The 12,350-nt window shown below is 37.7% G+C and overlaps 2 protein-coding genes across 6 annotated transcripts; one reads left to right on the top strand and one right to left on the bottom strand.

Annotated features, from left to right (window-relative positions):
• Positions 1–208: 208 nt before the first annotated feature.
• On the top strand, positions 209–4,550 carry SIC (hydroxyproline-rich glycoprotein family protein). 4 transcript variants are annotated; one of them, XM_088519366.1, is made up of 3 exons: positions 209–432; positions 2,338–2,643; positions 3,353–4,550. In XM_088519366.1, the coding sequence occupies exons 2-3, from the start codon at positions 2,343–2,345 to the stop codon at positions 4,135–4,137; spliced, it is 1,086 nt and encodes a 361-aa protein (XP_088375492.1). In that variant the 5' UTR covers positions 209–432; positions 2,338–2,342; the 3' UTR covers positions 4,138–4,550. The 4 variants fall into 4 exon arrangements, with proteins under 4 accessions (XP_088375492.1, XP_088375494.1, XP_088375491.1 ...); XM_088519368.1 differs by lacking the exon at positions 209–432 and adding an exon at positions 844–1,122 and having other exon boundaries at positions 3,356–4,550; XM_088519365.1 differs by lacking the exon at positions 209–432 and adding an exon at positions 844–1,122.
• Positions 4,551–6,140: 1,590 nt separating this feature from the next.
• LOC132190288 (VIN3-like protein 2) lies at positions 6,141–11,090 on the bottom strand. Of its 2 annotated transcripts, none has more exons than XM_059605230.2 (4): positions 11,002–11,090; positions 8,753–9,407; positions 7,650–7,960; positions 6,141–7,198 (listed from the first exon to the last, which is right to left on the bottom strand). In XM_059605230.2, the coding sequence occupies exons 1-4, from the start codon at positions 11,048–11,050 to the stop codon at positions 6,393–6,395; spliced, it is 1,821 nt and encodes a 606-aa protein (XP_059461213.2). In that variant the 5' UTR covers positions 11,051–11,090; the 3' UTR covers positions 6,141–6,392. The 2 variants fall into 2 exon arrangements, with proteins under 2 accessions (XP_059461213.2, XP_059461214.2); XM_059605231.2 differs by having other exon boundaries at positions 6,141–7,195.
• Positions 11,091–12,350: the final 1,260 nt, after the last annotated feature.

The raw sequence follows: 12,350 nt of genomic DNA, 5'->3' as shown, positions 1-12,350 counted from the left end.
CAAATCCAACGGTTGCAAATTGGAGAACCCAAATTTAACCTAAATCTATGGGCAAATTTATCCCAAACTACACCGTTTTGAGTTTAGTAAAAGTTAGTTTCTTTGCTATACGGTACAGTTTGAATAAAACTATAACTCTTGCCCTATAAGACTCACGCCGTTACACCAGTCGCCGGAAGATCAAAGCTGGTTGAGTTGCAAGTGGAAGGAGAATCTCTGAGCAAAAGAGAAGAAAATAAAATACAAGGTTCTGGAGATGCATTTGGGCATTGAAGAGCTTATTATTTGATGTCGGTGAGCCTTGTTGCAGCTTGTAATTCTTCATCTACGGTAGGCGAGCGAGACAAAGAGAGAGAGGGTGTTGTTTCTTCTCCAATGAAGTAACGTTTGCCTTTTTAGTGGAGAGAAGCTCAGGCCAAACAATTGATTTAGGTATTCCATATTCTCTCTCCCTCTCTCTCTCTCTCTCTGTAATCCGGATCTGATTTTTTGATTCTGATATTTTGGTGGAGGGGTTTTGTTGATTGGGTTTTATTGATACTGTATATTTGATTTGGGTGTTTTGATTCTGATGTTTTGGTTGGGGGTTTTGTTGATTTGGGGTTTTTTTTGGAGATTTTAAAAAAGAGTATACAGATTTTCCCCCATAATCTATTCTCTCTCCTCTCTGTTAATTCTTTTTGCTGGAGCTTTTGATTTTTTTGGGGTTCCTTTGGTTCTGGGTTGCTTCTCTCCCTCCCTGGTTACTCTCTCTCTCTGCTAATTCTTTTTGCTGGAGCTTTTTTTTTTTTTTTTCGGTTCCTTTGGTTCTGGGTTGGCTGTGGGTGTTATGAAAGGTTGCAGTTGATGGTCTTCTGTTCTCTCCATTCTCTCGACTCAACTCTCACAGTCTCCACCATCCTCTTCGCCCCCTATCTCTGTTGCCGCTCCCACCACTCCCCCGGTGCCCCCAACAGCAACCACCACCACCACCACCGCAGCAACCACACACCTCGACGCCTGGCTGAAGCTGAACGGCTTGTGCCTGGTTTCCAGGAACTTGCCGATGCCAACCCCGCTGTCCACGCCGCTCTCGGAGGTCACTTCACTCTCGCAGTACGCCGTGGATCGGAGGCGGAGGAGGTGATAAGATTTGTGGGTTTTTCTTTTCTTTTTGGGTTTTTTTTTTCTCCGTTTCTTCTTGGGTGGTGGGTGGTTTGGGGTTTTGCCGTTTGATGTGTTTGTTTGGTTGCCCAGAAAAATGTGTAAATATTTTTGGATAGATAGGTATTGGGGTTTCTGTTTTTTACTGAATTATGGTTTGTGTTTGACGAAATTAGAGCAGAAAAAGTATCTTCGTCTTATTAAACAGATGGGTGTTGGTCTTTCACATAATATTGAATTCTAGATTGAATCATTTTTGCCAAATGCATGTACATATACATCCCAAAATTAATCGAGCTTGAGCTTGAATAGGGTTCCAACCCTATCGAGCCGAGCTTGAGCAACATTTCTAGGCTCGTGTCGAGCTCGAGCTTGAGCCTGGCCTCAAAGTAAACGAGAAAAGCCCGGACAAGCCATGCTCGCCCAAGCTCAGCTCGTTTACACCCCTCTTTACCATGATAGATAAGGTGCTTACGACTTATAAGCTTTGAATCAATCCAATGGTTCACTGCCTGTGCCTTAGTTCTGCCTTACGCAACATGTAGATGACACTCCCACCCAACCCCATTTTCTGTTCTTTTTATTTATTTTTAATTTTCTGGGAAAGTTCCAAACTAAAGATTTACCCCCAACCCCACCTCTGTACCACCTCTATAGGCAGGGCCGAGGGCATAAAGTGAAGCATCTGTTGTGGTTTGCTTTATGCCATATATACCTAGGTGATTTTGTTTAATGTTGCTATTCCCTTTTAAGTCACTGCAATTTTTGGGACATGAGACAATGGTTGATGCATCTGAAACTCAATGCATTTTTACAATGATTACCGATGTTTCTCTAACTAGCTCATCCTAGCATACATAATACTTGTCTATTGCAAGCAGATTACAACCTTTGTGCAAAGTGCCAAGTTCATGTACATTGAGCTTTATCTAGGATTAGGATATGGATCAATATGCTTAAAGATAAAAAGGCAATAAACTTCGATATCAGTTTACTTGTTTTTTTTCTCTAGATTTATCAATTCCAATAATATTGTGTACCTGGAAATATCAGATTTGAAAGGGACTAATCACCTGTTGATGTTGTTGTGATAAAAGTAGAAGTACAAAGTGTTGCATCAAGCTGGATGGCTATCTGTTCATATTGTTCCATTTCTACTAAGGAATGAGTTGTGACTACTGTTTTGATTGTCAGGTTAAATGGAGGAGTCAGAGAAGAGGAGAGAAAGACTGAAAGCAATGCGTATGCAAGCTGCTCAGGCTGAAGTTTCTAATAATGTGGAAAGTTCTGGGGTGCCTGGTTGCCTCTCCAATCCATTGATTGAAACCTCTGCGGTGCAGGAGTCATGCACTCCAAGGTTTGACTTTTACACAGATCCAATGGCCGCATTCTCTGATGGCAGGAAGAGGAGCAATGCTGTTAATCTGATCAGGCCAGATTATTTCAATTCTCCAAGTGCTGGTGGTTCTCCTATCTCACGGTTTTCACCATCTCATCCAGGTAGTTTGTTTCTCTACTAGTTTGTCCTTTCTTATGGTTATATGATAACATCAGATTACTTCACACCAATAGATGCATATTTTTATAGCCATGCATGTTTTTCTCATAATTTCATTTTCTACTCTATGAAATTGTTGTTCTTGGGTGACATGACATGATGTGATCCTTTTGTATTGTTAATAAAATAGTGGAAAATGAAACTTGTTTCCGTTCTAGGGGTGTTTCTTTTTGAGCAATCTATGGTTTTCTTCCAGTGTTTTGAGTATGATGGCATAGTTTAGGAGCCATTTTAGAGATGAAACATGGGTTATTAGAGAACATACATCAGTGGTTTAGGGGGCCTCAATCAATCCTAGCCAAGCACTTTTCAACTGGTAGGATAGTTTGGGATGTAGAGACTGGAAAATATATAGAGGTCCATGCTCTGGCTTGAGCCAGCACAAATATTGCACATAAGTGCATGCAGTAAATTTTTTGATCTTATTTTGAACTCATTTGATATATGTAAAGCTAATTCTTTTATTGTAAAAAAAGAATAAAAATGGGATTCATGTAGTGTAATTCAGTTCATGATATCATACGAATAATGTTTTATGATGATTATTGTTCACATGAAGTTTCTCTTTTTCTGGCTTTAGTTTCTAGTCAATGCGTTTTCCTTTTCCCTTTTCCCTTTTCCTCCTTAACTGATTTATTTACTTTGATTTAGTAGGACCAAGGAACCCTGTAATGAGTCCATCTCCTGCTCATCAAATCCAGGGCTGTTGGCAATCCAACCAGACAATGTACGAAGCACAAGGCTCTTCTTACAGCTCTGGTCCCTATAGAAGCCCAATAGGAATGGCCAGTCCTTTTTCAATGCATCCACGAACTCCTGAAGCCTGGAATGGACCCATGGGGCCAACTAGTTTTTCATCTAATCCATCTAGAGGTGTTCATCTTCCAAGTCCTGGTTTTGGACCAAGAGGAGGTAGCCAATGCGTAAATACTGAGCAAGGCAGGGGTCGATGGGTCAGCCACAGTCCAAGCCCTGTTTCAGGACAAGGACTTAGTCCTAGCCCTAGACCAGGAAGGGGTGGGGGGCACTGGTATGGCAGCAGCATGAGCCCTGGTTCAGGACAAGGGCTTAGTCCTAGCCCTAGACCAGGAAGGGGTGGGGGCCGCTCATACGGCAGCAGCATGAGACCTGGTTTAGGATGGAGTAGTGGACGAGGCCAGGGTTCTCACACTCCACAGGGGGCGGAGCGGTTTTACAATGAGTCCATGTTGGAAGACCCATGGAAGTTTTTGAAACCTGTGCTATGGAGGAGCGTGGTTGCTCCTGTTAATAGGTGGAACACCCCTTACTCATCAAAATCCTGGACTGGAAAATCTCATAGCACAAAAAAAGCAAGAGTTTCAGAAGCTTCAAACAAGTCAAGTCCTCAACCAAGCTTAGCGGAGTACTTGGCTGCCTCCTTTAATGAAGCTCTTAATGATGCAGCAAATACATGACAGTTGCTGGGGGTTCCATCATAGCTTCTGCTACACTCATGCTCCTACTCAGTAGGATGGCTAACCCCAGAGAGAGAGAAGCAGGAAAGGCAAAAAGATGGCTATCGATCTCCGGACACCTGAGGGCACCAAAAAGTTTAATGTGCCTCCTCTTTTGGATGGTTCAAAGAAATTGTACTGTTTGCATAATTGCATTCGCATGGAATGATCTGTAAAATTCAGAGTACATTATCCGGTGGCTGCAAGCATCTGATACTCTGTAAACATAGCATAGCAAGTTCAATATAATTATTTCTTGTAAGTTCGAATTCGCTTTGTAGTTAAATATTTAAAACAATTCGATCACATTTTTGTCTGCCAGTCGATGAAGGTTTCCTTGGTACTTATATTAGAGCATGTGCAAGTGAATGCTACTTCCAGCCTTCCAGGAAAAGTGATTCATCAATCCTCAGTAAATTCAGTCACCGTTCAGGGACACGTAGAATAGATTCACATTTCACAGATGTTTCTGATCGGTTGACCACAGGAAAGGGCTGAAAATTGGTTTGATATAATATAAATAATATAAATGTAAATACTATTTTAGAATTTACATTTATATTTTAAAAATAGAATAATATGATACACTTTACTTATTTTGAAAATAGAATAATTTCTTCTTTTTTTTTGTTAAAAAAAATAAAAATAAAAAAGTCCAAGCAAAGGAGCGGCTACACGACAGCACTAATTTTTTTTTTTAAAAAAAAATTAAACAATAAACTAGCCTATAACTCTATAAAAGTTAAGCATGTATTTTGTCAATGGGTTAAATACTCTAATCTCTTTGGGGTTTTTTAACTTTATTTTTTTATCTTTGGGGTATCACAGAAGGTCCTTGTGGTTTTGATAATAAACCAAGTTAGTCCTCCGTCAGTTGACCGTTAGTTGACTTAACGGAATTCCACGTGGACCAATCACATGTTGGCACGTAGAACATACTTAAATTTTTTTAAAATTTTTTTTTAAAAAAATGTATTTTCTAAAAACAAAAGGAAAAAAAAAAAAAAAAAAAGATTGGGGGTGGCCGAGGCACCCCATTGGCCATTTGGGGGTGGCCTTTGGTAGGCCACCCCCATCTGGCCGGATGGGGGTGGCCTGGAGCCTAAGGGGTGGCTGAAACCACCCCCAACCACCATTGGGGATGGTTTCGGCCACCCCCAAGGCTCCATGGGGTGGCCGAGCCACCCCCAGTGGGTTCTAGGGGTGGTTTCGGCCACCCCCTTGGGCTCCCGGGGGTGGCCGAGCCACCCCTAGGTGCCCAGGGGTGGCTCGGCCACCCCCAATCTTTTTTCTTTTTTTAGAAAATACTTTTTTAAAAAAAAAAAAAAATTAGTAAGTGCCACGTGTCAACATGTGATTGGTCCACGTAGAATTTCGTTGAGTCAACTAACGATCAACTGATGGAGGACTAACTTGGTCTATTATTAAAACCACAGGGACCTCCTGTGATAAAAATCAAACCACAGGGAAGAAAAAATAAAGTTGGAAAACCCCAGGGGGGTCTAGAGTATTTAACCCTTTGCCAATATATATATATACTCCTCAAATTACTACCAAATTAATAATATTTTCCCTAAACTTTTAATTATGACAATGTCCTCTCAAATTACTAAAACATTGTCAATGTCTCCCAAAGCTAACAAAAAGATAAAACTACTTTAAAATATAAATTAATTTTTTTTAAACGGAAATTTTTATTTCAAAATATTATAAAACAAAACTTAAAAAAAAAAAAAAAAAAAAATCGATTTCTTTTTTTACTTTTTTAATTTTTATTTTACTAAGTGTAGTTTCGTCATTGGGAGGAACATTGACAATGTTTTGATAGTTTGAGGAGGATATTGTTACAATTGAAAATTTAGAAGGAACATTGTCGGGAATTTGAGGGGATATGTAGACTTATAAAAAAAAAAATCCTAGAAGGGAAGAATACAGATTTATACAACTGCCTATCCAAACCCTGGTAAAGCTGTCAATGCAATAAGCTTCTTTCGTTGTGGTTAAACGAAACGATATCTTCCTGCCATTCTACATGTACACAAAACGTACATTCTTAACCTATAATTCTAAACATCCAAGTATGATGAGAAATATAAATCAAGTGCCCTTCACATTTTTCCCAAATATACTTTCCTGTTTTTCCCAAAAAAAGCCTGCATGCATGCCTTGGTTACTCCTAAAGTTTTTAGCCTAAAACAAAATCTGCTATTCAGTATTTAGTGCCACAATCTAAAGCAAAAACCATGCCGAAAAACCGGTTTTTGTTCACAGCATATCTTGTCCATGAAGGCATGAATAAGCTGTCCAGCTAAGCTTGGAGGGTCATCAAGCAAAGCATCCACAAAAACATTAACCACCCTTCTCTCTTGCTTAGTAGCTTTGAGGCTGAACCAAGTGAGAAATTTTACTCTAAAATCTTCATCTATGTGCCCTTCATGCTCTAACAATTTGACCACTTGCACGGAATGTTCATAATCTCTCTCCTCCACTGTATCTGGAGCTGCCCGCATTCCACCGTATTTATGAGGCGTGGTAGGAGAAACAGCATCAATGGAAGGAGGCAGCGAACAAAGCCGCTCATTCTTGCTTGTGTTGACATTGATAGCTGGTTTAAGCTTTTTTGCAGGGGGTGTTAGTTTAATGTTGCTAGACTTGGTTGACTCCACCTGGGGATGATTTTGAGCAATTATTGTGTGCACTGCCTTTCCATGTTCTGAAGCTGTCAGAAAGCTTCCACCTGATGCAGGTGTCACCCATTTAGCTTCCAAAATACCCAATCCACCTGTACTGCTAAGCAAAGAAACCTTGCAAAAATACTCAGTTGAAGGATGGAGATGGGCAATCTTGAATCTCTTCTCTGGCCTAAGTACAATGAAAGTGGGTTGTTCTGGATAATCCTTCATGACAGACTCACGATGCCACAGCCTGCAACCCGTGAAGTTCTTTAACAGATGATCTTCATATTCTAGCATAATGATCACTGAGGTAGGGGTTAAGTCTTCAAATTTGATCTGACAAGCTGCTAGAAAGATTTCAACCAAACATAGTCAGTGGGAAAAATATATATATATATATATATATATATATATATATATATATATATATATATATATATATATATTTTTTATAAGTAAAGGGAATCTGTTATACATAGGGGCATTCTAAAAGAGTTCAGAGGATGTTGTTTATTCTTCATATTAATATATACACAATGCTGTTTCAAATTCAAAAACTGAAGAATTAACCCCACATCTACTTTTATAATTTAGAGGTTCTCTTGTATAATGTGTGCTAGGATTGCGTCCCTCGCGCTTTAAATGAATTTGCATTATTTATAAAAACAAAATGTTATGATGGCAGTTAATACTGTTGACATGCGTAATGAAAATCAATATCATATAATTTTCATTCCAAAGCTACATGAAAATGTTCCACAAAAAAAATGAGACCTCAAATTCTAAAAGGAAGCTTACCAAATGAATCTTTCTTTTCCATATAATCACGGTGAAACATTGAATCAAAAGATACCACTGCAGAAGCACACAACTTCTGAACCTCACCACCGCAGGAGAGTCTGTTGACAATGCAGCGTGCCATACTTGTGCATACCTGATCTAGAGGCCCCACTTCATTGTTCAGTGTCTCCATTGCAGTTTCCACTGTCTTCTGTACTTCTTTGTATAGTTTTGTTCCCAAGAGAATCTTGTGAGCCAAAGATAATCGTAGACACAGGACATCCACTCTTCTGGCCTCCTTTGCAATCAACAACTGTTTTCTCCAGGTTCTGAAAAACCAAAAATCAATTACCCAATCCTTTCCCTCGTTCTCTTGGCGTTAAAAGCTAAGAACTCGGTTGAATCAATCAACCAGTTGAGTGGGTTGAACCAATTAACCAATTGAGTGAATTGCCATGTTAAGTACCAGCACTCTTTGGTACTGAGTGCAACTCATGTTTGGTTAGATCAATGTGAATTGGCCTGGTATCTATCAGATGGTATTCATTCCAAAATATCAGGTGTTATATAACACGGAAATACATGTAACACAAAAGGCTTATCTGTAAATAGTTTGCATTCCGACTATGTTGTTTCACATAATTTTTAAACCCTAACAGTTAAGCTGGTATTCACCTGGCAACTAAAACCTACATAAAAGGGAGAACCAAATGTGAGAAACCCTAATGAGTATGCATGTTGGACATAATATTCACAGATGTTATGGTAGTTAAATTGGACAACTTGTATCCTTTTACACCAATAGAACTGACCCTGCTCACTGAATAGAAGTTCTATGGTCATGTCAGTACATGCATGAACATGTATGTATAAAAAGTAAATGTTATCTGCCCAAAATGTTTTTGCATGTGCCAATGAGGGGCTTCAAACTGCCAAGTAACAAATATAATTGGCAGTAACATCACCTATATATGTGCAAATGTTAATGTGCTATATAGATGTCAACAATTATTGAGTTTTCTGGGTCTGGTTGCAACTATCATACCACGGATTATCCGAAGGTTGGAAGCACGAGCAATTTTTATCTAGAAATCCATAGGAGGTAATGAAAAACCAATTACCTCATTAGCCCATTGATTTTTCCACAAGAAACACAACGAAAGCTGCCATCCAACTTTGTATGAAACCCATTCTTCAAAATACCAGCTCTTTCATGCTTCAGAGAGCATTCCAGATGGCATGAAAATCCACACGGGTCATTGTCATCCGGAGTATCAGAGCCACAGGTCAACCACAGACTAGGGTCCTTATTATCATCATAACAATGACAGATACAGCAAGAACATCTCTTGCAAAAAGCATCCTCAGGACTTAAAGTAGCTCTGCATGCAACATTCTGACAGAGGAGCGTTTTACCACGGTCTTCTTTGTTGTTTTGCAGAGGAGCATGATTTAGGTCAGTCAATAGTTGAGATGAGGTCTCTATGTTCCTTTTCCTTTTGTATCCAATATGAGCCGGAGAAAAGGCAAAAGAATTGCTCCTCTTGGAATTCTGAGAAACTAACTTTAGAAGGTGTTCTATCATTTGAGCTTTCGTATACCCAGTGTACTTTCTCTCTTTGCCCATTTCAGCACAGATGATTTCAAGAAGCTCTGGGCGGGTAAATGAACGAAGCATCTCTGAGGCATCTTTCGACCATCGGGCAATCTCACGGACAAGCTCTCTTTTCTCTCCCAAGCTTAGCTTGCTATACTTTGCAGGATCAAGTGCACAACCTTCAAATACAAAAAAGAATCTAAGTTGAACTTCTTATCTCTAATTTCACATCCAGAAGAAGTTTAGCATGACTGAACAATTGTAAATGAAACTATGAAGGAAAACACTGTCATTCACATTCTCTAATCAAAGTGTATACACACACACACGCACACTGACATATTATTTCTTAACTGCCATAAATCTAAAATGAACAAAACCCGCAACCTGGAAACCCATCCCCAAATAAAAAAGCATTCTTGAAAAGAAAAAGAAAAGGCCATCACTTCTAGTCACAAAAATATCAGCACATGTTTGAACATGATCTTGGGCGATGTATCCAGTTATATTTCATATATTTCTTCCATTATTGCATTGCTTTGTTTGCTTGTTGAACATTGAAATTTGAATCATGTACCTGGATAGGAAGGGACATGAGCTCATTCATTCAGGTTGATTCCTCGTTTATATTGCCTAATATTTTCCAAAGGACAGGAAATCGCTTGATTTAAGAGACTCAAAATTTCTCTCAAATGTACATTTCTTCTTTTCTAATCATGTCACCCATCCACCTAAACATCCTGACCCGCTTATGGTCAATTCATGAAGACATTTTTTCTTAACAATTTTTTTTTTCTGGTCTGTACGGGGGTTTTAGCATTGAATTCCAAAACCCCTTAAAATCAATTCACATAAACTGATGACATGAAACTCATGAACTCATTCCCAAGTTAACCAACCACCTCTCATTCTAGTAAACAAGATAAATCAACTTCAAACAGTAAAAAAAAATTGATGTTGATTTTTTTTTCAATGATGTAGAGATCAGCTTCAGCAAAATATAGAATTAGTCAAACTAAAACCCAGTTTAACAGATTATTGCAGTTCAAGAAAGTGGCAATTTGAAATCACGATGACCTAGATGCAGTTCAAGTACTTTCTAAAGACTAATACCTGAATCTCTGACTAACAAGAATTGCTTGAATGATATGCTCCAACATCAATATATCATCAAATTTCCACTCTTAATGTAGGTGATATTACTAAGTATTGTGTGAAAAGTCCCTTTAACATCAGAATTTTTTACATACCAGAACTTGTTTTCATCATTTTTTTTTTTTTTTTTTTTGTGGGGGGAGTGTAAGCACACTGACTAAATGCTTAAAAGAGCATAAAGTTTTAACAAGCACAATTGTTATTAGTATCAACACACAGATATTTCTATATAAGCTTTCATTAAGATGATATACTAAAGCTCCCAAATCTGTACATACATTTGCAAAAAAGAAGAAGACGAATATAAGACTGACATGAATGCTGAAAGCCAGAATCAAAATAAATACATGATGAAGGCCCCAAAAATTACCATATATACCTCTGAAAGAGAAAACCCATAAGATTTCAAATACTGGGCAACACACATTCTCAACAATGCAGCAATCAATACCAGTTCTAATGAAAGGAACAAAGCCCAAAAAGGCAAACCCACATTCCGGAAGAAAGTTTATTGATACCACAGGCATTGTCCAACGAACACTCAAAAAGACACAAAAAGCGTAGAGCCCAAAAACATATACCACAAAACACCATAGAAAACATGAAAAGGGAACTGACCTGAGAACACCGAATCCGTGGCTAAAGAACTTTCTTCTGGTTTGCTCATAATGCTCCAAATAAAATAAATAAATAAAGAAAAAAAACCCTTTTATTTAACTCGTATATTTTGGGAAAAATATGGGTTTTATAGTGTTAGAAAAAAGAGAAAAAAATAATAAAATCTCATGAAACAGAGGAGTCAGAAAGAGAAATAGAGAGAGAAAGTAGCATTTAACTATTTAAGTATTAAAAAAATAATATTTATATCTGATTTAATATGAATATGTTGCAGAGGCGTATCAGAACTCAAGAAGGGCTTGAATGTTGTAAGGGTTGAGTTATTTTTGCATGATATTATTATATGAATATCACAATAGTAAAGCCCCCACACACAGCGTTGAGAGGGTCGAGAATTTCGGTTTCGGGTTTTTTCTTTTTCTTTGATTCGGCGCTCAGTGAGAGCCGTGAGCGAGACAAAAAAGAAAGCCATTGCGGGTGGGTATTGGTACGGCGCGGGCGCTATTATTTCGCTACTGGTGAGCCCTCCCATTGGTGCCGTACATCTGCAGTTTGTTGTGATATGTGCCTCCTTCATTCATACAATGGACCACATCTGGGCCTCACCTAGACTTTAAGAGAATGTAAAATTAAATTTGGACCCTTAAAAAACTATATTGTAATTTTTTATTTTTTTTTACAGCCAAATCTTTATTTTTTTTACCGGGTTTTACATTTTTGGTAAATGAATAACAAGTCATCTATTACTTTTATCCGGTTTAAAAAATAATATTTGTAAGATTAAGATAAATTTTTTGTAAGATTAAGATAAATTTTATTGAAAATTTTAAATAAAATTTTGAAGATAAGTAGTTAAGAAATGATATATACTACATTTTTATCCATAATACTTTTTTTTTTTTTGAAAAGATTTTTATCCATAATATTTATGTGGTAATCCCAACAAACTTTTAAATTTTATTTTTTAAAAAAAATTACTGATCCAATAGTTAGTTGGGATGTCACATTCATATTGTAGGATGAAAATGTAATTTAGCAATATTAATTTTGGATAGGAGAATGACAGAGTTTTCCTCTAAATTGGGTTGGAGAAACTTAGTTTATAACAATAACATGTGTCATTTGAACATGTGAGATGCACATGTTTTTTAATAGTAAGAATAAAGTTTGAATAAATAATATTAAAAACTTATGTGCATTTCACGTGTTATTAAAAAAATGGATACATGCCAATTTTATAGACTGGGTTCAAGGAGGTTCCAGCAACCTAATTTGGAGGAAAACTTTGTCCATAAACTGGGTTGAAGTGTTCTTTTAGTTATAAGTGATATTGTTTCATAAATTTTTTT

Source organism: Corylus avellana, chromosome 9 (assembly GCF_965113065.1).
Source record: "Corylus avellana chromosome 9, dhCorAvel1.hap1.2, whole genome shotgun sequence".
Lineage (NCBI taxonomy): Eukaryota > Viridiplantae > Streptophyta > Magnoliopsida > Fagales > Betulaceae > Corylus > Corylus avellana.
This window is presented reverse-complemented; position numbering and strand designations above follow the sequence as displayed.

Bases quoted from the DNA above. Each gene is read 5' to 3' on its own strand.
- SIC (XM_088519366.1), top strand. From the start codon at position 2,343: ATGGAGGAGTCAGAGAAGAGGAGAGAAAGACTGAAAGCAATGCGTATG. The intron at 2,644-3,352 runs GTAGTTTGTTTC...ACTTTGATTTAG, and splicing joins GTTTTCACCATCTCATCCAG to TAGGACCAAGGAACCCTGTA.
- LOC132190288 (XM_059605230.2), bottom strand. From the start codon at position 11,050: ATGAGCAAACCAGAAGAAAGTTCTTTAGCCACGGATTCGGTGTTCTCA. The intron at 9,408-11,001 runs GTCAGTTCCCTT...TTGTATTTGAAG, and splicing joins CACGGATTCGGTGTTCTCAG to GTTGTGCACTTGATCCTGCA. The intron at 7,199-7,649 runs GTAAGCTTCCTT...AAATCTTTCTAG, and splicing joins GGAAAAGAAAGATTCATTTG to CAGCTTGTCAGATCAAATTT.